General features: G+C 42.0%; 1 protein-coding gene across 1 annotated transcript in view; it reads left to right on the top strand.

The window, feature by feature from the left end:
* The window catches only part of COA1 (cytochrome c oxidase assembly factor 1), a gene marked incomplete at its 3' end in the record, with an annotated part of 90,539 nt that overhangs the window by 57,259 nt on the left and 8,276 nt on the right, over positions 1 to 25,004 (top strand). Inside the window, 2 exon segments of the mRNA XM_082631720.1 lie at positions 22,684 to 22,736; positions 24,793 to 24,892. Coding sequence (XP_082487846.1) covers positions 24,808 to 24,892 — 85 coding nt within the window. The 5' untranslated portion in view covers positions 22,684 to 22,736; positions 24,793 to 24,807.

Below are 25,004 nucleotides of genomic sequence, written 5' to 3'. Positions count from 1 at the left end.
TTGATAAATTCTTACTGTCTTCTTATTTTTCAGTACTTTCCAAAGATGCTTTTCAGTGCTTTTGAAAGATGTTTTTAAGCACTTTTACAGATTATTGTTTCCAACAGGATGTGTAAAACATTTCACCATTGTATTGGAAATAGGAAAATTCATTAATGTTTTAAATCAATTTGAATGAGAATACAAGTGATACCCTAAATCCTATAAAACATGTGGAGGGATATAGCCCCTATCCATAGCTTTTAAATACTGTTTGGTTGCAATTTTGCACTTTTCATGGGAAAAAGGTACAGCTTATCAGCATATGTTTTTTTTTTTTTTTTTGTGGTACACGGGCCTCTCACTGCTGTGTACTCTCCCGTCACGGAGCACAGGCTCCAGACGCACAGGCTCAGCAGCCATGGCTCACAGGCCCAGCTGCTCTGAGGCATGCGGGATCTTCCCGGACCAGGGCACGAACCCTCGTCCCCTGCATTGGCAGGCGGACTCCCAGCCACTGCGCCACCAGGGAAGCCCCAGCATATGTATTTTTTAATAACCAAATAATTCATTAGTCTAAATCTCATCTTCTTAGGTTATAAATCTTACTTAGAATTGAATTACTAGTGAGAGAAACAAAGATGTAATTTTCTACCAAGAATATGGGAATCATGAAAGCATTCCCATCTCCTTTTAGTGGTTATAAGTTTTTCCCCCAATCACGAGTAAGGATCAGAGCCTAGATTTTAATATGTCACCTATTTAATCATGTTTAATTGGGTGGATGGAGGGGCAACCTCCCTATTTAAAAAATTTTAGTAACAAAGTAAATGTTAATCATACTTCTTCAGATGATACACTGCTAATATTTCATTTTATTTCTTTTAGAAATTTCTTCTTTGTTCATGAATAGGCAAGTACAGGATTTCCAAAAGGGAGAGCTAGAAGCAGTCAGTATTCACAGGTAGTAATTTTCAGAGATCTGTTGAGGGGCTCTTAATATTAAAGGAATCAGCAAAGCAGTGCATTAATGATTTTAGTTGGATGTTTATTAACATTTGGCTTTGTTTAAATTCATTATAGGATTCTTTGATAAGATTTTTCATGTAAATCTTGAACTATGTACCAATAGCACTTTTTTCTCTCTCAAAGTATAACCTGACTTTCTCTGTAATTATTTTACTTTTACAATACGAATTAGGATGGATTTACACTTAATCTTACAGTAATTTTCTACTTGCCTCCTTGAGCAGGGGAGAAAGAGATGGTGTTACAATATAGTGAATGTACTTACTTATTCTGTAGCCTGGCAGGGTATTTGTGCTTGTAGATGTCATGTATTATGTGTGTTGGGGAAGAAAAAAACATGAAGGGTTATTCTTGTATAGGGGGTATCTATGAAAAATGCAGAGTGTAGTATTTGTTGAAAAATAAACTTGGCTAATGACCTTTAACTTTTAAAATTACCTTCAACCAAGACATTTTATCAGTTTATCAACAGTTTTGACATACCTAACACTTGTGCCATGGTTCAGCTATGCAGAGAGCACAGTCTGGGCTGGAATGGGAGTGGTCACGGGAAGTCTGCCCTTACAAGTCCTGAAGATAAGTCCTGATACTGAGTTGGGCATATTTATTCCCTCAGTGACTAGCTCAATAAAGCCTATTCATTAAGGAAATCTTGTCGTTGACTCAGGTCCACTTGTCACAAATCATACTCTCCAATTTTAGGATTACATCAGGCTGAAATCATAGAGAAAGCATGTTGCTAGGTTCATTCTTTCATAACACAAGGAGTGGCTTATTATCAAATTGCCCACAGCAATTTGATCGTCAGCAGTTTTACATGTTTAGGGTGATTACTCCAACACTTCCTTAAAGCTGTTGAGATTTATGAAGGCCTTTAACTTTTGGAACAAGAAAGAAATAGTCTTTGATGTATATTAAATGCTTCCCACTTGCCACACATTGTATTATATTGAATCCAACACAAGTAACATACAGTTTCTCCTTGCAGGTAAACAGAGTCTTCTTAGGAAGGTACAATACATAAAAGAGAAGAAAAGTTCACTCTGAAGTGAATTTTTTTTTTTTTTTTGTGGTACGCGGGCCTGTCACTGTCGTGGACTCTTCCGTTGTGGAGCACAGGCTCCGGATGTGCAGGCTCAGCGGCCATGTGGCTCACAGGCCCAGCCGCTCTGCGGCTTGCTTTTATGGTATAATCTCCATTATTCTTCATAACAGTACTGTTTGGGCTTTACAGCTGGGGTAACAAAGGCCCAGAGAGATTAAACGAAGAACGGAGTGTGTATTTAGCCCCACTCCTGTGTTTCTGCAGTGTCTTCGTGAGATGCCAACTGAGTGAGAATTGGATAAGCTGTGTAGAGTAGCACAAGGGCCTGTGTGGGACCTTTAAAATATATCCTGTATTGGTCTTAGAGTCACATTGCTAGGCTAAAATGGCGAAGCAAAACCATTTAGTAATTTGATAAGACTGAAGACGTTAGATATTTACTTTTCTTTATTATGCAAGAGATATTTGTTAAGTGCATAATACGTGTCAGACATTGTATTCATTGACTGTTCTATTTGGTTCAGCTGTCACTCGTAGTAATTTAAACATGCTCAATGCAGGAGATTTATAAGTACAGTTAAGCGTGAAGGTCCAGAAAAAAGTCATTTACTCTGCCTCTCACCTTCCAGAAGGAGTCATTGTGAACATTTTGGTTTATTTCCTCGTTATTTTTTATCCATAAAAAGTAAGTCTTGCTTTATTGAGACCATGCAGCATATACATGATGGAATTCTATTATACGTTTATGTAAGTACTTTCCCCTCACAATAAAAATAGTTAATATTTCTTGAGTATTTACTATATTTTTGGCACAGAGCTAATATACAATTATTTTATATGTTAAAAATATGTACTATTCAATACATGCAAAAGAATCTGTGTGTCACATATGTAAGTTACGGGTTTTTGTGAACTGATCACCCAGTGTAAGAACACATGAGAACCGACACTATTGAAGAATGGCAAAATATGCCACTTTGGCATAAGGGTTATTGTGGGCTAAAGGCAATTAAAAAAGGTGCAAGAAGGGTGCTCTGAGCCCCTGTCCTGCCCCCGCCCCATTCTTCCTGAAAGCAGGAGATAAAACTCGAAAGTGTAAGATGCTCTGCCTACCATACCAGGAGGAAGCACTCTTATCACCAGAGCCGGGAGTTGAGACTGAGCATTCTGTGCAAACAGACCTTGTCAAAATAACTCCTGTCTGTCTCTGGTCTTTTCCACCGTTGCCTCTCCTTGTTCACCTAATATATAAACACTTAGGTTTTGCCAGTTCTTTGGGTCTTCGTTTTTCTTGTGAACGCTTACATGTACATGAAAAAATAAAATGTGTATGCTTTTCTCCTTTTAATCTGTCTGAAGTCAATTTAATTCTCAGGCCCAGCTGGAGACCCTAATAGGGTAGAGGTCAAGTTTTACAAAACTCCACTACTATTCTACCCTCTAACCTCCCCATCAGAAATACTACTATCTTCAATTTTGTTGATCATTTCCTTGCCTTTTTAAAATGTTTTAAAAATCACAAATTTATGTATCCCTAAGCAATATATAGTATAGTTTTGCTTATTTTTGAGGTTTTACAAAAAAGTTATCATGTATTCTTGTTTTTTGTTTGTTTGTTTCTACATGTTGTTGCCTTTAATGGTAGGTCATTCATTTTTATTATTGTCTAATATTCCTTTCTGCTAATACATCATCATATGTTTGTTTATTTGCCTTTCTCTGAGCATCCGAATTGTTTCCAGATTTTTGCTGTTTTGAGCAATGCTGCTATTATTGGGTCTTAGGACACGTGAATGCTGAATTTTACATGATATCCAAAATGGTGATTCAGAGTGGTTGTACCAGTTTACATTCCATCAGCAGTATATGGGTGTTGCCAACGATCTCCATCCTTGCTAACACTTTCCATTTTCCTGCTTCTTAATTTTTGCCATTCTGATGGATATACAGTGCTATTCTATGATCTTCATTTACATTTCCCTGAAAACTAATGAGACTAAATACTTTTTCATATGTTTACTGCCATAAGTCTTCTGTGAAATGTCTGTTTATATTTCTTGCTCATTTTTTCTTTTGGGTTGTTTGTTCTTTTTTTTATTGGTTTGTAGGATTTACTTATATGTTCTGAATACTTTTCTTGGGTGGTTAGGGTTTAAGAATTATTTTCTCCCTGTTTAAACTTGTGTAAGTTTTGTTTGAATGTCTGTTTTCAGTTCCTTTGGGTACACACCTAGGAGTGTAGTTGCAGGGTCATGTGGTAACTCTATGTTTAACATTTGGAGAAACTACCAAACTATTTTCCACAGCAGCTTCACCTTTTTATATTTCCACTAGCAGTGTATAAGACTTTCAATTTCCCTACACCCTTACCAACATTTGTCATTATCTGTCTTGTTTTTTTTGAAGTGTATTTGAAAATACACTAAGTTGTAAAATGTTGTTAAATGTATTTACAACATTCTGTAAACTTAAGGTGTACAACATACTGATTTGATACATTTATATATTAATAATATGAGTGCCATTGTAGCAATGTTTAGCACCTTTGTCACATCACATAATTATCATTTCTAAGTTGTTGGATAATTAAGAGCTACTCTCTTAGCAAGTTTGATCAATATTGTCTATATTTACTGTACTGTGCATTAGATATCTAGGGCTTATTTGCTACTGTTGCAAGTTTGTGTCCTTAAGCAAGGTAGTCTGTCCTATTCTGTAACCCCCAATCCCCTGGTAACCACCAGTTTACTCTCTGTTGTTTAGAGTTTGGCTTTTTTAGATTCCACATATAAGTGATGTCATACAATATTTGTGTAATTTGTCTTTTTCTGTCTGGTTTATCTCACTTAACATAATGTCCTCAAGGTCTGTCCATGTTGTCACAAATGGCAGGGTGTCCTTTCTCGTGGCTGAATAATATTCCATTGTTTATGGTACGTATGTACATACGTACATACGTACCATATCTTCTTTATCCATTCATCTGTTGACAAGCATTTAGGTTGTTTTCCTGTCATGGCTATAGTGAATAATACTGCAGTAAACATGGGAGTGCATATATCTCGTCAGTAACCTGTTTTCATTTCTTTGGGTATATGCCCAGAAGCGGAGTTGCTGGATCTTATGGTAATTCTATTTTTAATTTTTTGAGGAAATTCCATATTGTTTTCTGCAGCGGCTAAACCAATTTACATTCTCACCAACAGTGTACAAGGGTTCCCTTTCCTTCACATCCTCACCAGCACTTGTTATTTCTTGTCTTCTTGATGATAGCAGTTCTAACAGGTGGAGATGATATCTCATTGTGGTTTTGATTTGCATTTCTCCGATTATTAGTAATGTTGAGCATCTTTTTATGTACCTGTTGGCCATTTGCATGTCTCCTTTGGAAAAATGTCTGTTTGGTTCCCCTGCCCTTTTTTTTTTTGCGGTACGTGGGCCTCTCACTGTTGTGGCCTCTCCCGTTGTGGAGCACAGGCTCCGGACGCGCAGGCTCAGCGGCCATGGCTCACGGGCCCAGCCGCTCCACGGCATGTGGGATCTTCCTGGACCGGGGCATGAACCCGTGTCCCCTGCATTGGCAGGCAGACTCTCAACCACTGTGCCACCAGGGAAGCCCCCCCCTGCCCATTTTTAATTGGATTTTAAAAATTGAATTGTATGAGTTCTTACCCCTTATTTGAAATATGGCTTGCAAAAGGTTTCTCCCATTCTGTAGGTTGCTTTTTCATTTTGTTGTTTGTTTCTTTTGCTGTGCAGAAGCCTTTAAGTTTGATGTAGTCCCACTTGCTGATTTTTGGTTTTGTTGTTTGTGTTTTTGGTATCATATCTAAAAAATCATTAGCAAGACTCACGTTGAGGAGCTTCTTCCCTGTGTTTTCTTCTAGGAGTTTTGTGTTATCAAGTCTTATGTTAAAGTCTTTGATCCATTTTGAGTTAGTTTTTTGTGAATGGTGTAAGATAGGGGTCCACTTTCCATTTTTTGTTCTGCATGTGTTTATCCAGTTTCCCAACACCATTTGTTGAAGAGACTGTGCTTTCCCCATTGGGTGTATTGGCTCCCTTATTGAATATGAGTTGACTGTATTTGTGGGGGCTGAATTCTGGGCTCTATTCTGTTCCACTGGCCTATGTGTCTATTTTTATGCCAAACGACACTGTTTTAATTACTATTGATTAGCAGTACAGTTTGAAATCAGGAAGCGTGATACCTCTGGTTTTGTTCTTCTTTCTCAGGATGACTTTGGCTATTTGAGGTCTTTTGTGCTTCCCTACAAATTTTAGGATTGTTTGTTCTATTTCTGTGAAGAATGTCATTGGGATTTTGATAGGGATTGTGTTGAATGTATAGACGGCTCTGGGTAGTATGGATATTTCACAATATTAAGTCTTCCTATTTATAAACATGGGGTACTTTCCCATTTATTTGTTTCTTCTTTGATTTATTTCAACAAGGTGTTGTAGTTTTGTTTCCTTGGTTAAACTTATCCCTAGGTACTTTATTATTTATGATGGTATTGTGAATAGAATAATTTTCTTTATTTCTTTTCAGATGTTTGATTATTCATAACTACAGTTGATTCTATGTGTTGATTTTTATACCCTTCAATTTTACTGAATTTGTTGATTAGTTCCAGCAGTTTTAGACTTGAGGCTTTGGGATTTTCTACATAAAAAATTATATCATCTGCAAATAATGACTATTTTACTTCTTCATTTCTGATTTGGATGCTTTGTATTTCTTTTTCTTGCCTAATTGCTCTGGCTAGGTCTCTCAGTACCATGTGGAATAGGACTGCTAATAGCTGGCATCCTTGTCTTATTCCTGATTTTAGAGGAAATGCTTTCAGGTTTTCACTGTTGAGTATGATGTTAGCTGTGGGTCTGTTATGTATGGCCTTTATTATGTTGAAGTTATGTTCCTTCTACACCCAATCTGCTGAGGGTGTTTATCATGAAAGGGTGTCATGTTTTGTCAAATGCTTTTTCTGCATCTGTTGAGATGATCCTATGATTATCTATTAATGTGATTTATTACATTTATTGATTTGTGAATGGTGAACCATCCTTGCATCCCAGGAATAAATCCCAGTTAGTCATGGTATATAATCCTTTTAAAATATGTTCTTAAATTCAATTTGCTAATATTTTGTTAAGAATTTTTACATCTCGGGGCTTCCCTGGTGGCGCAGTGGTTGAGAGTCTGCCTGCCGATGCAGGGGACATGGGTTCGTGCCCTGGTCTGGGAGGATCCCACATGCCGCAGAGCGACTGGGCCCGTGAGCCAAAATTACTGAGCCTGCGCGTCTGGAGCCTGTGCTCCGCAACAAGAGAGGCCGCGATAGTGAGAGGCCCGCGCACCGCGATGAAGAGTGGCCCCCACTCTCCACAACTAGAGAAAGCCCTCGCACAGAAACGAAGACCCAACACAGCCAAAAATAAATAAATAAATAAAGCAAACTGTCAACAAGTAAAAATAAACACTATTATAAAAAAAAAAAAAGAAATCATTTACCTTCAAGAGGAAATCAATGAAACAGTTATTCTTAAAAAAAAAAAAAGAATTTTTACATCTCTATTCATCAGGGATATTGGTCTTTAGTTTTCTTTTTTTGTAGTGTCACTATCAGATTTTGGAATCGGGGGGATGCTGGCCTGGTGGAATGAGTTTCGATATTCTCCATCCTCTTAAACTTTTCAGAAGAATTTGAGAAAGAGTGGCATTCATTTTTCTTTAGATATTTGATAGAATTTGCCAGTGAAGTGGTCTGGTCCTGGGGTTTTCTGTGTTGGGAGGTTTCTGATTACTTATGGGTAATCTCTTTACTCATGGGTCTGTTCAGGTTTTTTCTTTCTTCCTGATTCATTCTTGGTAGATGTATGTTTCTAGGAACTTCTATTTCTTCTAGGTTATCTAGTTTTTTGGCATATAATTGTTCATAGTAATCTTTATGATCCTCTGTATTTCTGTAGTATCAATGTAATGTTTCCTCTTTCATTTCTAATTTTATTTAGAGTCTTCTTGCTCTCCCTTTTTTTTTTAGTCTAGCTAAAAGTTTGTCAGTTTTGTTTATCTTTTCAAGAAACCACCTCATAATTTTGTTGAGCCTTTCTATTTTTTTCCTGGTCTCAGTTTCATCCATTTCTTTTCCGATCTTTGCTCTTTTCTCCCTTCTGCTAACATTGAACTTAGTTTGTTCTTCTTTTTGTAATTCCCTGAAATATAAAGTTAGGTTGTTTATTTGAGATCTTTTAAAAAAAATATAGGTGTTTATTGTTATCTTCCTCTCTTGCTCTCTTCCTTTGTCAATTGATTATTTTCCATGGTGGCACACTTTGGCTCCCTTTTTTAAGAAGAGAAAAAAATCTTTTGTGTATGTATGTAGGTTTTTGATTTGTGATTTCCACAAGACTTTCATAATACATCTTGTAGATATAACAGTCTACTTTAAAGTTACTGCAATTTAATTTCAATCACATACCAAAAAACTCTACCCTTTTACTCTCCCTACATTTTATAGGGTTTTTTTGGTCACAACTTATATCTTATCATACCGTATATCCATTAACAAATTGTCGTAACTATAGTACTTCTGTCCTTTAACCTTTATACTAGAGTTAAGTGATTAACATACCACTATGTTGGAGTTTTCTGAATTTGACTACTTAACTTTCATATTTTCATATGTTTTCATGTTACTATTTAGTGTACTTACTTTTTAGCTTGAAGATCTTTTAACATTTTTGCTAAGGCAGGTCTAGTGATAACTCCCTCAGCCTTTTTTTTTTTTTTTGTCTGGGAACCTTTTTCTCTCTCCTTCATTTCTTAAGGACCACTTTGCTAGATAACGGATTCTTGGTTGGCATTGTTTTCTTTCAGCACTTTGATTATATCATCCTGCTTTCTCCCAGCCTGTAAGGTTTCTGCTTAGAAGGCCACTGATAGTGTGAGGAGGGTTCCCTTGTAAGTGACAAGCTTCTCTTGCTGCTCTTGAGGTTTTCTGTCTCTTAAGTTTGAAAGTTATAATGTGTCCTGGAGAAGTTATCTTTGGATTGAATTGTTCAGAGATCTATGAGCTTCAAGAACTTAGATGTCCAAATCTCTCCCCATTTTGGGCAGTTCTCTGCCACTATTTCTTTAAACAAGCTTTCTGCCCTTTCTCTGTCTCTTCTTCTGGGACTCCCATAATGCCTTGTTTATTTCTTCTAATGGTGTCCCATAAGTTCTGTAGGCTTTCTTCATTCCTTTTCATTCATTCTTCTTTTTGTTTCTCTGATTGGATAATTTCAAATGACTTGTCCTTGAGTTCATTGATTCTTTTTTCTTTTTGATCTAGTCTGTTGTTGAAGCTCTCTGTTGAATTCTTCAGTTCAGTGATTGTATCCTTCAGCTCCAAAATTTGTTTGGTACTTTCTTATGTTTTCTATCTTTTTGTTATACGTCTCATTTTGTTCTTGTATTGTTTTCCTGATTTCATTAAATTGTTTATCTGTGTTCTCTTGTAGCTCTCTGACCATCTTTATAACAGTTTTTTGAATCCTTTGTCAGGCAGTTCGTCTATCTCCGTTTTGGGGGGAGGTCAGTTACTGGAAGTTTACTGAATTTTTTGTGGTGTCATTTTTCCTTGTTTCTTTCTGGTTGCTGTAGGTATCTGTGTATTTGAAGAAGCAGTCACTTCTAGACTTTATGGACTGACTTCACTAAGGAAAGACCTTCAGCTGCAGGTGGGGGCCCACTGGATTGCGCTGTCAACCTGGGTCTAGTGGTGCAGGGTGCCAAGTGTACGGGCGTGTGGCATCTACAGGCCCCATGGGCGCATGGTATCTTGGCAGTTCAAGCAGCAGGAATCCACTGCACCGACAACTGTGTGATCCTTGGTGAGAGCCAGAGGCAGTCCACAGTGTCTGCAAGGGCTCTTGAGGTCCTCAGCAGTGTCTGTAGGTCCAGCAGCTACGTACCAGGACAGGCAGTGGCGGTGGCCAGAGTTGGTGCCACGTGCTTGGCTGCGAGGGCTGCTGCAGGTGCCTGTGTGGGCGGGATTGGCTGCAGATACATGTGCAGTGGCAAGGTCAGAGGTTCGGTAGCAGGGTCAGGGGCCAACTCTAGGAGACCTGGCTGTTAGAGCTGACTTGTGAGTCTGTAGGAGCTAGCCATGGGGCATGCATGGTTTTGGAGCCGGTATCTGGAATCAAGGCTGGTGAGCATAGAGGTGTGGCTGCTGGGACTCTCTTGGGCACATGTGAGGTGCAGGCCAGTGACAGGAGTTGGGGCTTGCTCTGGGTGCCTGAGCAGCTTTGGGGACCTGGGCTGTCACCATACACTTGTGTGGCTTCAGGGGCTTGCCGCAGGCATGTGCATGGCGTTGGAGGCCTGTGATGGGAGTTGGCGCCAGTGGCCTGCAGGGGCTGGCTGCCAGCATGTGCAGCTGTGCAGACCAGTGACAAGAGTCAGAGTCTTATGTGGGCCTTAGCTGTTGGTGTGCACACGTGTGGCTGCAAGGGCCATAGGGGCAGGCGCATCGGGGAGGGTCAGCTGCAGGGGCCTAGGCTGGTGTCTTGCTTGCACGCAGCTGCAACAGCCTGAGTTGGCTGCAGGTGAGGATCCTGGGCTCAAGCGGGAAGTCGTGGGGAAGGAATGGGGAGGGACTCCAGCCCTGTTGTCAAAGTGAAAACCTGTGCGTGAAAATCTCAGTGGTGAAATCTGCAGGGGGTCTACAGCAGGCTGTGCTGCCTTTTGGTTTCTTCAGCTGTGAAACCTACTGGGGTCCTCTATGGAGCAGTCTGCTGGGGTGCGCAGTGAGGTCCTCAGTGATGAAGGCTGCCAGTTCTGCAGTGTCCACCGGGCCTGTTGTTGGTGAAAGCTGCTGGGATCCTCTGCAGAGCAGGCCACTGGGAACTGTGTTACTCCTGCCACATGGCTGATATTGGTAGCCCCGGCCCTTCTTCCTGTTCCGAGCTCTCTCCATACGTGTCAGCTTTGCTTGTCTCTGCTGGGGTGAAACTGCAGCAGGTCCTGTGTGCCATGCCCTGAAAGGCTGGGGAAGCTAGTCACTCACCTTTCCTTTTCCTGGCAAGGAGAACTGTCTCGCATGGGGGAGTTCCCTCTTGGCACTGAGCAGTGCTGGCCTGGGGGATGGGCTGGTGAAGGCAAAGTCAAACTTTCTTCTTACCTTTTTTGTGCAGTTATCCTCAGGCTTTTTCATCCACTATGTTGCGGATGCTCCTTAAGTGGATTCCTGAGCTCTCCAGGAGCGATTTCCATTCACGGATAGTTGTCTGATTGTTCTTTTTTGGGAGATGGAGGCTGGGGTCTCTTACTCTGCCTTATTGGTGATGACATTCTGTGTTGTGTGTTTTTTACCTGCCCCCCCCCACCTTTGGGGAGGAAAAATATGCACAGAGAATTATTCAGTGTGCAATATTTGGGATCCAGACTTCTCTTGCCCAATATGGTGTTTCTAAGGTTTATTCTCACTTGTTCACTTTCATTGTTGTACTGTGTGTCATTGTGTGAACATACAACAGTTGTTTTGTTCTCCATTCCGTTATTGAGGATATTCTTATTTGGGGCCTATTATAAATAACATGGCTAGGAACATCTGTGTGCTTTTTGATGTATGTACGTATGTATGTTTTTCTATATATCTTGGAGTGGGATTTCTGCGTTATTGGGTATGTATGTGTACACTTTAATAGATATTGTCAAACAGTAGTTTATGGTGCTTTTACTAACTGATACTCCAGCAGCAGTATATGAGAGTTCTCGTTTCTTTGTGGAGATGCATGTAAAGCTCTCACATGTTTAGTAATTATGTGGTAGCTATTTTTGTTTTTATGGCGATGACTCCCAGGTACCTTACTTAGGCACCTGGATTGGTTCTATCCACCGCAGTAGGGAATGCAGGAAGGGGAGAGCTGGCACAGCGGAGGGGAAGGTAGTGGAAGGAGCTCACTTGGGGATATGTGTAAGTGTTTAATAGAGGTTTAGTTTAAGCACGGAAGGGATGCCTGGCCTAGATACAGAGATTTGGGAATCATCTTAGTAGACCCAAATTCGAGTCATTGAATAAGATCTTAGGTGAAGATTGGGACGGGGACAGAAGTTGGGGGTGGAAGTGGGGACATAATGTGTATTAGTTTGCTATGGCTGTCACGACAAAGTACAACAGACCGGGTGGCTTAAACAACAGAAACTTATTTCCTCACAATTCTAGAGGTGTCATCAATTTTTGTTTCTTCTGAGACCTCTCTCCTTTGCTTGAAGATGGCCATCTTCTCCCTTTGTCTTCACGTGGTCCTTTCTCTGTTTGCCCACATGTCTCTGTACAAATTTCCTCTTATAAGGACACCAGTCATAATTGGATTAGGGCCAACCCTAAAGACCTCACTGTAACTTAATTACCTCTTTAAAGACCTTATTTTCAAATACAATTACATTCTGAGATACTGGGTATTAGGGCTTCAACGTATGAATTTTGTGGTGGGTGGAGGGGGAGGCAGTTCAGCCCGTAACATAGAATAAGGGAGAATATAGGACAGGTAGAGGACTACAGATTGCAGTAAGGAACTTAAGAGGAGTGGCCAGAGAGGCGAAAGGAAAATAGGTAGAGGGTTGAGTCAAATAAAGGGAGGGTTTCATGGATAGTAGAGTCAACCACAAGCCTCCCAGATTCTAAATCTAATCTCTGATACCGAATTGTTTTACTTTTCTAAATTCTTTTTCTAAAATGGAGGCTTTCAGTAGAAATGCTGAAGTAAATGTTTAATAGGGTTTGCCTTACTCATACTCACTTGCAAAATAGTTACGAATTAGAGTCTATTATATGAAGTCTTGGATGCCAGAAAATACTGAATATCTTGTTGCTGTGTTTTCACATCTTTAAGAGAATGGCCTTGAAACGTATTTTGTTCAAACAGATGAGACATCATGAGATTTAGAAATCCTAGTTTACTATTTAAAGCTTATTCTACAAGACTCTTTTATCATTTCTAAATTCTAACTGCACTGTAGTTTTGAATGCTCAATATCTGTGAGGAGGTTTGAGGACAATGATCAGTTCTGTGAAATCACTCTGCTGCGCGCCTTGTCCTTCGGCCTTGTTACTGTGCTTCACCTTGGACACCTGTTCACTTCTTTGCATCTCCACCGCTACCAGCTAGTCCACTGCCACCACCTTTGGTGTGGACCACCACAGAAGACTGTTAACTGGACCTCCTGCTTCCTTCTTGCCCTTTCTAGAGAAACAAACAAAAACCCCAAAAACAAAAAACCAAGCCAGAGCATGTCATCCCCTGATTGAAATCTTCAGCAGTTTCTCCTTATACCTGGAATTAAATTCAAACTCAGCACCATACCCTATAAAGATCTGTGTGGTGAAGACCCTGCCTGCCCTCATTTACCACACTAGCCTGCTTTCTGCTGCTTGAACAGACCAAGCCGGTGGCTGCTTTAGGGCCTTAGCCTGGTTTACTTGCCCTTCCCTGGGTCTTCAGATTACTCCTTCAGTCTCAACTCAGATCTTGGCAGGGAGGCCTTCCCTCACTCCACAGCTAAAGCTGCTCTTTCCCCCTTTCACTTTCTAGCATGTCACATGTATGTATGTATGTATGTATGTAAGTAGGTGAGTAGGTTAGTTTTGTAAGCAACTGCAAAATCGTCCTCCAGAGTGGATGTACGCTCCCACCGGCAGTGGTTGCTCCACGTCCAGCATTTAGTGTTGTCAGTGTTTTGGATTTCAGCAGTTCTGATAGGTGCCTAATGGTATCTCATTGTTGTTTTAATTTGTAATTTCCTAATAACATTTGACATTGAGTATCTTGTCATATGCTTCTGTCATCTTTATGTCTTTGTTGAACTGTTTGTTCACATTTTTTGCCCATTTTTAATTAGGTGATTCATTTTCTTATTGTGTTCTTATTGAGTTTTATGAGTTCTTTGTATATTTTGGATAAAAGTCCTTTATCAGATACGTCTTTTGCAAGTATTTTCTCCTGGTCTGTGGCTTGTCTTCTCATTCTCTGAACACTCTATTTTTTCCAAAGTATTTATCACTAACTAAAACAGTCTTATTGTTTATTGTTTGTCTCCTCCCACTACAGTGTAAAATCCATGAACAACTAACTGTCTTGTTCGCTTCTGTATTTCCAGTGCACAACATGGTGCCTGGTATTTTGGATGCAGTTGGCAAATATTTGTTGACTGAATGGATAACAACTGTTAACGTTTTTAGTTTGTTTTAGTCTTACTGAAAATGGCATTAAGCTGATTTAAGTTCTCCCATCTTATTTAAAACTCTGTCAAAATTTTACCATTTTAATCTTCAAAATTAAGGATGATAGCCACTTGTAGTAGTATGAGATGAATTTCCACAGTGGTTCAGATTAATTGGTTTAAGATACATAATTACTGATCTACACTTGCTTTACCCTCTCAAGAGATGTACAGATTTATTCTCCAGGAAGTAGTCACAGGATTGGGTGGTGAGAACAGGAGAATGTTTACAAAGCCTTATGGGATGAATGCTGCCTGATAGACACTGGAAAATCTCACTGTGTTCAAATATGTATAGACGCATACATACATATACACACACACACGTTGAATCTTGCAAGGTTAAAAAAAATTATGCAAATTCCCTGTTTTTTTTTTTTTTTTTTTTAAGATGTTGGGGGTAGGAGTTTATTAATTTATTTTTGCTGTGTTGGGTCTTTGTTTCTGTGCGAGGGCTTTCTCTAGTTGTGGTAAGCGGGGGGCCACTCTTCATCGCGGTGCGCGGGCCTCTATCGCGGCCTCTCTTGTTGTGGAGCACAGGCTCCAGACGCGCAGGCTCAGTAGCTGTGGCTCACGGGCCTAGTTGCTCCGCGGCATGTGGGATCTTTCCAGACCAGGGCTCAAACCCGTGTCCCCTGCATTAGCAGACAGATTCTCAACCACTGTGCCACCAGGGAAGCCCCGCAAATTCCCTGTTCTTGATTGCTTTTTGTTGACTGGATTTGTAAAAGGTGGAAAATGATATGTTGGTCTCCTACTGTGGTTGTTTCCAATTTTTTAAAAATATTTTTTCTTTAGTTGTTTTTGGCTGTATATTTTAGTGTTATGTTGTTTGCCATTGATTTTTATAACTATTATATTTTTGTCTGTTTTTATCCTAATTAATGCTTTTTGCCTTGAAGTCTACTCTTTGAATATTTCCACTCTGCTTTGTTCTTGTATGAATATGCCAAGTCTTCCATTTTTAAGCCTTTAATTGCCTTTTAAACTTTTGCTCTTAAAAGTGACGTATATTTGAATGAGTTGTTTTTTAAAAAAATCCGTTTAGAAAAGCTATTTATTTATTTATTTATTTATTTATTTATTTATTTATTTATGGCTGCGTTGGGTCTTTGTTGCTGCACGCGGGCTATCTCTAGTTGTGGTGAGCGGGGGCTACCCTTCATTGCAGTGCGCAGGCTTCTCGTTGCAGTGGCTTCTCTTGTTGCGGAGCACGGGCTCTAGGCGCATGGGCTTCAGTAGTTGTGGCGTGCAGGCTTTAGAGCACAGGCTCAGTAGTTGTGGCACACGGGCTTAGTTGCCCTGCAGCATGTGGGGTCTTCCCAGACCAGGGCTTGAACCCCTGTTCCCTGCATTGGCAGGCAGATTCTTAACCACTGGGCCACCAGGTGAGTCCCTCGAAAAGCTTTTAAAAGATGTTTTGGTTTTCTATTGCTGCATAACAAACCATCTCAAAACTTAGTGGCTTTAAACTTGTTAAGTCTCAAGATGTATGCTTGGAACAGCTGGATGGGTCTTCTGTTCCATGGTTATTCTGCTGGTACTGTAGTCATCTGGTGGTTCACTTAGACTGGAATGTCCATGAAGGATGGCTGGGCTCAACTGGGATCTTGGAACCGTGGGGCATGTGTGTCTGTCTGTCTACTATCTATCTATCATCTAGTCTCAGTCCTCTCCCTTACCAAGTGGCCTCTTCACTTACTCTTTTTATGTGATCTCTATAGCAGGGCAGGGTAACCACACTTCTTAGATGACAGCTTGGAACTCCCAGGAGTGCTAGTGGAAGGCCAGGCCTCCTTCAAGCTGAGGCATGGAACTGCCGCAGCATCAGTTTGGCCTCATTCTGTTGGCTGAAATGAGTCCTAGTGCCAGCCCAGGTTCATGTGAGAGGATGTAAACACCAGGAGGTGTGGTTCACTGAGGGACAAATTGGGAACCTACCTACCACAATATGAGAGTCTAAATCCTTCACGTTTGTTATTTTAATTGATGTGATATTGTTCCTATGGCTAAGGCTTTTATTTCCTGTAGTGAATTTGCATCATGCTTTTAATTCTATTAATTTCTCCATCAACATCAAGGAAAATAATAGTACTTTTAATGAGGCCTTCAGCATGATTTTACTTATATTTTATATTTATTATGTGGAATTTTAGGCCATATTATAAATTTATTTCTTTTAAAAAGTTTTAGATGTTTTCATTCATTTTGTAACTGTATAAACAATAATTATTTAGATCTAATTAATTTAATTGGTCTCAGTGCATGCTGTCAGTTATAATATACCATTATTTCTAGGGAGTTTGGATTTGTCTTTTGATGAAATGTAGTATATCTTAACTAATGTTTCAGGAAGGCTATGTAGATTATATAATACCTGAGTTCTTTCCAAATTTATAATGCCTTCCTCTGTCTTTGCACAGTTTGATTGGTTATAGAGTTGTTTTGGTTTTTTTTGGGGGGTGGGGAGGGGGCTTGAGGGATCTCAGTTCCCCGACCAGGGATCGAACCCCGGTCCCCGGCAGTGGAAGCACCAACTCCTAACCACTGGACTGCCAGGGAAGTCCCGGGTACGGTGTTTGGGGATCACATTCTGTGCTTCTCAGGACTTCATTGTTATTATTCCATTGTCTTTGGGAGTTCATTATCCTTTATGGGTATACCTTTTTAGGGCACTGGATTCTTCTTTTTTTTTTTTTTTTCATGTGATGTAAAGTTTTTGCCAGTGAGGGATGGCAAATGGATCTGGAACACTGTGTGTCTGCAGTTTTGTCTTTTTTCAACTCTGTCAAGTTTTCTTCTAGTATAATTTTGTTTTGTCTCTTCTTCCATTTAACAGCAATTACAATGATCAGGTTTGGTAGATCTTAATTCTATAAAATTCACATTTGTCATTTTCTCTATTTTTGCTCTTTCATTCCACATTATGGGAAAACGTCTTGAATGTAACTTCCTCATTATGAATTCAGCTTTTCTGCCATGTTAATTCTGCTGTTTTTCTCCAATGCTAATGTCAGGTCTGCCGTTGCATTTTCAAGTTTCCTTGAAATCTCCTTACCTGAGTTTTTCCCTTTTCCTTCTTAGCATGATGTCTCTTTATTCCTGTTGTACTTGGTTCGTACAGGCAGTGTCTTTCAGTAACTAATTATGTGTCTAGATCAGTGCTCTTTTCCATATTATTTTATTTCTTGGAGTGAATTGTTGCCACTGCCAGTCCTGTGTCTACTTACTGTGGGGTTGTACTGATTAGGATTGTAATCTCGGAATGGATATAGAAAAAGAACTTCCGGATGGGGTAGGGAGAGTGGCTGTGAGGACTCACCCACTCTGGGGCTGGCTGCCTGTTTCCTGATTGCTACAAACCCAGGAACTTTGGGCTAGGGGTGGAGAGAGGCGAAGGGCCGCTGCACCCTCTTCCCATGCACTTCCTGGCAGCTGTGCTCTTACCCTTCAGAGGCGGGGCTGCAGTTGGCCACTGGAGTGTGTCTCTGTCTTCATTCACACTGTAATTAGTGGAAATTTCTCCCAGATTTGAGTAAATTGTTATTGTTCAAAGTAGGCTCTACTTTCTGTCTCCTCTTGTGTGTGTCTTTGTAGGTGTTTTTGTTTGTTTGTTTGTTTACAATTAACTGCTTTATTTTAAACTATATTTTTTAAATTTTACTTTATTTATTTTTTATACAGCAGGTTCTTATTAGTTATGTGTTTTATACATATTAGTGTATACATGTCAATCCCAATCTCCCAGTTCATCCCACCACCACCACCTGCCCTCAACGTTCTTAACTCAGCTTAACCAAGGGGGTAAGTTGACTCGTGCCAGGGTGCTTGCCTGTGATTATCCTGAATTCTGAATAGAGCTTATTCCTCTAGAAGCCTTCGGTTATTCTAAGACTCCAGAGCCAAAACTGGTAAGCTGGCACTAATGTTTCTATGCTTAATTTTTTAAATGCTTACCTTCTTAGTCTTTTAATTTTGGGGAAGGGGCTTCAACAACAGAAATTTATTTTCTCACAGTTCTGGAGACTGGGAGTTGGAGACCAGGGTGTTGGCAGGTTGGTTTCTTCTGAGGCGTCTCTCCTTGGCTTGCAGGTGGTCTCCTTCTTCCCATGGTTTTCTCTGTGCACCTGCATCCCTGGCGTCTCTTCCTCTTCATATGAGGACACCAGTCATAATGGATTAGAGCTCTACCCTACTGGCCTCATTTTAACATAATCACCTCTTTTTTTTTCATTTTTACTGAGATATAATTGACAAATAAAATTGTAAGATTTTTTTTTTTTTCGTTACGCGGGCCTCTCACTGTCGTGGCCTCTCCCGTTGCGGAGCACAGGCTCCGGACGCGCAGGCTCAGCAGCCATGGCTCACGGGCCCAGCCGCTCCGTGGCATGTGGGATCTTCCCGGACCGGGGCACGGACCCGTGTCCCCTGCATCGGCAGGCGGACTCTCAACCACTGCGCCACCAGGAAAGCCCAAATTGTAAGATATTTAAAGTATACAACTGTGGTGATTTGATACACATAGCATAAACACTGTGAAAGGTTTCCCTCTAACGAGTTAGTTAACAAATCCATCCCTTAACATTTATTTATTTATTTATTTATTTATTTTTGGTGAGAATATTTACGTTCTTTTAGTTTTTAAAAAAATCTTTTATCACATTTACTTGCATGCTGTTATACTTTTGGGTTTTGTTATTAGCCTTTTTTGTCTCCCTTATCTCAAATATAATACATTTCATTCTTTGAAAGTTTAGCCCTGTTTTATTTCTTTTTTGCTATTCCTACTTCTTAAATTCTGTTTTTGCCTCTCGGTCTTTTTGGCTTTATTCCTTCCTTATTCTTTCACTCTGATTTTAATTCTAACTGCCTTAATGTTTGCATGTCTGTTTCCTGAAGCCTGATTCCCTCCCCTCCTCCGCCCTCCCTTCCCGTCACGGTTTCATTTCATAAAGGCTGGAAGGGTGTGTAGTCCTTCAGAGTGGCAGTACCTGAGGGCCAGTGTCGTTCGACACATGGGGAAGACCTGTCTCTCCTTCTCCTCCTGAGTGGATTTTATGTCTCTTTGTTCTGTCTTGACCCCTGAAATTATGACTTGGGGATACAGTGGCACCTGTGAACTTTTGGAGTGGCTTTTGGACAGCACGTATCACTTGTATGAGAAGCTGATTGTTCTGAAATCTGTGGTCTGTAATGTGTGTTTCATCACTCAGTGGAAAGACCAGGGCCTCCGGTGTCAGACAGATGCATGTCATAGCTCTGGTGTGGAATAGCTTCGTGACCTGGAGCTGCTCCTCAGGTGATTCTGCTGTGCACAGAGGTTGAGATTGCACCACGGTACTGCTTCTACTCTTCCCAGGTCAGATCCTGCCTGTGGCTGGAACCCTCAGGGGTGCTTCTGTTCATCGCCCTAGTGATATTCTGTAGACCTCCTTCATCTGGTCGGGGACTCGAGGGGAGGCAGCCAGGAGGGCCCTCCAGCCCTGTGCCAGCTCCCGCAGCTAACAGATTGTCCTTTGGCTCTAGAAAGGGATTCAGTACTGTGAAAAAAGTTTGTAGACCGTTGGCCTTTGGAGGCTGAAGTCATCCTTCGTACATCAGAGCAGAGCTACTTAGGACTGCTTTCTGGAGAGACCTTGCCTGTACTTTGTTCCATCTTCCTGTGGCTAACCAGCCCCGTAATTTTCAAAATGGGTCGCGACCCTTTCCTCTTGGTTAACGGTAAAGCAAAAAAAATGCTTTTCTTAATTGGCTGTGTAGTAGACTAATTGAATTCAAGTTTCTAGCAGATTTTCACATCAAGTTTAAATATTTCCAATTCTTATCAAAAGCTTAGTTTTAAAATGTCACATTCTTAGAGGTAGCCTAAAGTCTATCTCTAGTTTTACAGCACCTTTTTGAATTTTTTCTGTGAGATTAGGGCCTGCCGAACACTCTATTCAAAAGCTAGCTGACGAGCAGGTAAACTGAAGCTGGTTAAACAGGAGTAGAGACTGAGCACCTTTCTCGCCTCCCACCCCCGTCCCTTCACCCGCTTTGGCAAATGGAGAGGAGGTGGATCACGACCGCCTTACCTCTCCACGGAGTCAAGGCAGCCCAGCAGAGCTTCCTACTGAGTCCTCACTGCTTGGGACACTTGTAAAATTCTGTTTATGTTTTTTTCGTGGACTGTGATTGTGGTTTTCATTCTGAAATGTTATTAAAAAATAGCCATTTGAAAGTTATGAACTTAAAGAAAAAAAATCTGGGGATGCTGTTTGTAACACCAGCCACTTGAGAGATTCCCGTTCTGAACATGTGTGGGAGAGATCTTTCTCAGGCTTGGTGTGTTATTAGCAGGTGTGGTACTCCTCCATGGATGCTCTGGACCTTGTAGATGCTGAGGCTGCCTTTTCTGCTGAGCAGATAGGAAGCTCAGTGTCAAATCCATGGCCACCTTGAGGAAGTGTCTAGTGGGTGACAGTGTGTAATTTAGGACACTAACTTTACCCCAGCTGTGTTTCTCTTCTTAAAATTATTTTCCATTTGTCTTCATTTCCTCATCCATTTATTTACATCTCTTCTGACACGCATGTCCTTGTCAGCCCCATCATCCTTTTTGGAAGAAGTTGGTGTACAAATTAGCACATACATAAGAACAATCCTAAATATTTTAAGAAACCGCCCTCTTGATCCAGTCTTACTGCGCTGGTCTGAGTTGTCGCAGAAGTCGCCTGGCTGCTCGCGCCGCCCCCTCCCCCCCCATCTCCCCCTTGCAGCTACTCACTGCAGAGCGGACCCAGCAGTGCACGGTAGAGGGCCTTTCTGAGCAGGAACCGCCTCTGTTTCTAGACCCTGTGGTTTCCTGTGGCTCCCCTTCTGCTCCCTGTTCTCCTGCAGCTCTCGTTTCTGCCCCTCTGATCTCCCTCTGCTCGTCAGTTCTGCAAATCTGAAGCCCTCTTCCTACCCCTGCACCTCCTTCTGCTGAGTCGGTTTCCCCTGTGAAACCTTTGCTGATCCCCTCCAGGCAGGGCCGACCACTTCCTGGGTGCTGCTTCCTCTCTTGGTGCACACATGGGGGCACACTAACCGGGCTGCTCGCCCGTGGGCGCCTTTGTGCAAATTAGAACAAGGCACTTTATACAACTTCCAACTGCTGGAAACCCATCTTAATGAGTGTGTGAGTCTAGGCCGTTTACCCTGTGAGTGGTGCCGTGTGTGTGTGTGTGTGTGTGTGTGTGTAGGGGTGTGTGTGCCTGACTGTGCGGTTGTGCTCCGTGGCCTCGTCGGTGTTGGAATTTGTGTGAATTGTCTGTATCCCCAGCACCATCTGTCTGACCCAGGGCAGGTCCTCAACAACCATTTGCTAATAAGCTAAAGGAAGAGCAAAGGTGTGAAATACCTGCCACGCTTTTGTCTGGAAAAATAGCAGGGAAGGCATACCTGACAAGGCCTTCTGCACTGAACGTTATGAATATATTGTAATGCCAAGACATTTTTTTTTTCTTCACATCTCAGTGTCTCTGAAATCACAGATATCTTAGTCAGTGTGTAATGGTGGGTGAGGGCATAGCCCTGGAGCTGGACTGCCTGGGTCTGAATCCCAGGTCTGCCACTTACACAGTTACTTGTGTGACTCTGGGCGTGTTACTTAACCTTTCTGTGTCTCAGTTTACTGGTCTGTAAAATGGGGATGATAACAATAGTTCCTACTTCATGGGGTTGTTGTGAGAATTCAGTGAACTCTTATATGCGCAGTGCTTAGAATATCACCACGCATGTAATAGCAAGAGATATGAGTGTTAGCTATTATCAGTATCATAAAAGGCTACATATCCACTTAATATACTGTTGTTTCTTTTTAACCCTGAGATGCTGTTTTAGTCCACTGGAGTACAGCTTACATGGATAGCATCTTGTGTCGGTGTCTGTGGACTGGTCCCATTATATGTGCTGCGGTCCCACACCATCTCCCGCCCACACCAGTTTTCTGGTTGCTGCAGTAAAACATGCACGGTACACAGACAGGAAACCAGCAGGCTTTGTTTTTTCTTCCTACTATGGCAGAAGAGTAAGAGGGAACCACCAGGGCCCTATATAGATAAGGCTCCTTTCAGAACTTAAACTTAACTTCCTTCATGCTCCAAAGCTTAGACTGGTAAGAAATCTTGGCTGTGTAAAACTAGAAACCAGAAAGAATTGGGTTTGAAAAAGTGATTTTATTTATTTATTTTTTGGCTGCACCGTGCGGCTTGTGGGATCTTAGACCAGGGATTGAACCCAGGCCCCTCTGCAGTGACAGCGTGGAGTCCTAACCACTGGGCTACCAGGCAAGTCCCTGAAAAAGTGATTTTAATATAAAGTTTTTGTCTGATTGCAGGGCAACTTTCCTTTGATGATTTTCAGGGAAGCTGGGCTACGAAGTGGCAAAAGGTAATGGCTGTTCTGGGGCCAAGTTCCGCATCAGAAGCCTCCGGGGTGTGCTCAAGTTAGACAGTAGATGAACGTCGCTCCCCAGATGGTTGTGGGTTCACCTGGTCTTCAGTGCTCACTTGTGGCTGCAAGGCCACGTGAGGGGATGGGGTGGCTTGTCGCTGAATTGTGTAGGACGACTTTTCCCTCGTCTCTCATGCTTGCTTTAGCAGCTGCAGCCATGCGGGCAGCCGTGCGTAACTCCTGCTCGCTGCCCCACCCTGTTGAGCCTCTCCTTCGGGTTAAGCAAGGTCTGACTAATGCATTCTTTGGAGATGCTCTGCTTGTTTTCCTTATGAGACTAAATGACTTTTCCTAGATCACATCACTGCAATTGACTTGACCCTCAACTTTGAGAAATACTCTTACCTACTCTGCAGCACAGCCGAAACTCCCACAGCAGCTGGAGAACATTGATTTGGGGGTTCGGCACCTTTTTCTTAGTTGAACAAAACGGTATATAAGTAAATAATACAGGGATGATCTGAAACTTCACCCTCTTTAATTCGATTTATCTCAACCCTGGATTTGATGATATTTCTGTGTAGAACTGGTCGACTTTAGCCCTGTCAGAGGGGGTGTTTAATGATCAGTTCCCAGAAGGAGTATCCACGAGGAACTTTCTCCAACAGGCCTTCTTCCCTTCAGGACCCACTTCCCTTCAGGTTTCAGAAATGATAGGTAGGCAGTTGTTCTTACTCTCCTGTTCTAGAAAGTGGAGAAGCAGATAGTGAGAATGTGTTTACCTTGACTCGAATCAGCCAGTGGAGGCGCTAGCGTTATCCCGGGCTCTGCACTGCCCACCCCTGTAGGTCACATCAGAGGCTTTGGTTTCTAAAGAAGCACGTACAATCTAAGGTTAACTATGCAAACGGGGACATACATACTTATGGTTATCTTTTCCTTTATATAAACCTGGAATTTCCATCTCTGCCCAAATCTTTTTTTTTATTCTCTATTTTTTTTTGAGAAATGTCAGCAAAGAGGGCAGAGGAATTACCTTACCTAGGGTGAGGATGCCCTGATACAGCCTGGGTGGTCAGAGCCAACTGGAAGCCCACAGAGAACCTGACTCAAAAGCGTATTCTGTTCGGTCTTTATTTTTTTTAATTGGCTGTCAACATTTAGAATTCAGGCAATTTTACATAAAAGACCTCTTGAGAGATCGGAAGATCCACCTAGGCTTGGCTCACATGGTGAGGTTAGCTGGAGCCGGGTTGAGGCTGCCTGTCGGCCGAGCCGCGTGTTCCTCGCTTCTCAGGGTCTGCTCATGTATGTGATTTGTCTGGCCGTGCGTGCATGGGAACTGTGACTCATCTAAGCCAGTGTCCTCCTCTGCTTTATGGCCAGGTATCAAACACTTTCCAGAAAGGCCTAGGTGTGAGCGGTGGTTAAAAGGCCACCAGGAAGGAGAATAGTTGGTGCCATCAAGACCCACGTGCTGCTTCTAGTCCCACTTGGCCTTCAGGGGATGGGAGTTTAGGCCGGCTGGGTTGGGTGCCCTGAATTTGCTGAGCTGTCTCCTTCCTCTCCATCTCTTCATGAAGCCTGAAAGTCAGGACCACAGTGTCCTCATCCAGGGGGTGGGACGTTTTTCAAAATATGAAAGAAAGCAGCCAGAGACCGCTCCGGCCCATTCGGAGGCTTACAAGCCCAGCTATTGCAACAAAAGGATAAGCTTCCTGTTTACCAGCCGGCGTGAGACAAAGTGGTTGTGCTTCCTGGCCATGCGGGACTTGGCACACAGGCTGCGTTCTGTCCCTCAGGACAGCAGGGCTGAATGCCGGCTCTGTGCTCAGCCCTCGCCCCCATGGCCTGGGTCCTGGATGCGGGCCACCCTTGGGAGGGCACTTCGGCTTGGGCGCCAGAACCGGCCCTGGCGTTCTAAAGGGGAAGGTGGCCTCGCCCCCTTGCTGGCTTCCTCCTCAGCTTTCCTTTCCCTGTGGGGTCCAATCCAGGCAGCGGCCCTTGGCATGAACCTGAATCTAACCATAAATTCACATCTTTTGTTCTTCAGTCTCTAGGAAGCAGGATGTCAATGCCTCTGGGGAAACAGATCTTTCTTACCAGCATGGCGGCTAGCGGGGGCTACGCCCTCTTGTACTACCTGATACAGAGTAAGTATCCGATGAAGCGCCTGAGGCAGGGCCGCCTCCTAGTTCTCTTGCCCCCGTTCCTCCATCAAAGGAAATACTTCAGATGCTTTCAGCAGGTTAGAGAAAGAAGGAA

This window comes from Mesoplodon mirus (genome assembly GCF_964341445.2).
Source record: "Mesoplodon mirus genome assembly, chromosome: 9".
NCBI classification, from domain to species: Eukaryota; Metazoa; Chordata; class Mammalia; order Artiodactyla; family Ziphiidae; genus Mesoplodon; species Mesoplodon mirus.
This window is presented reverse-complemented; position numbering and strand designations above follow the sequence as displayed.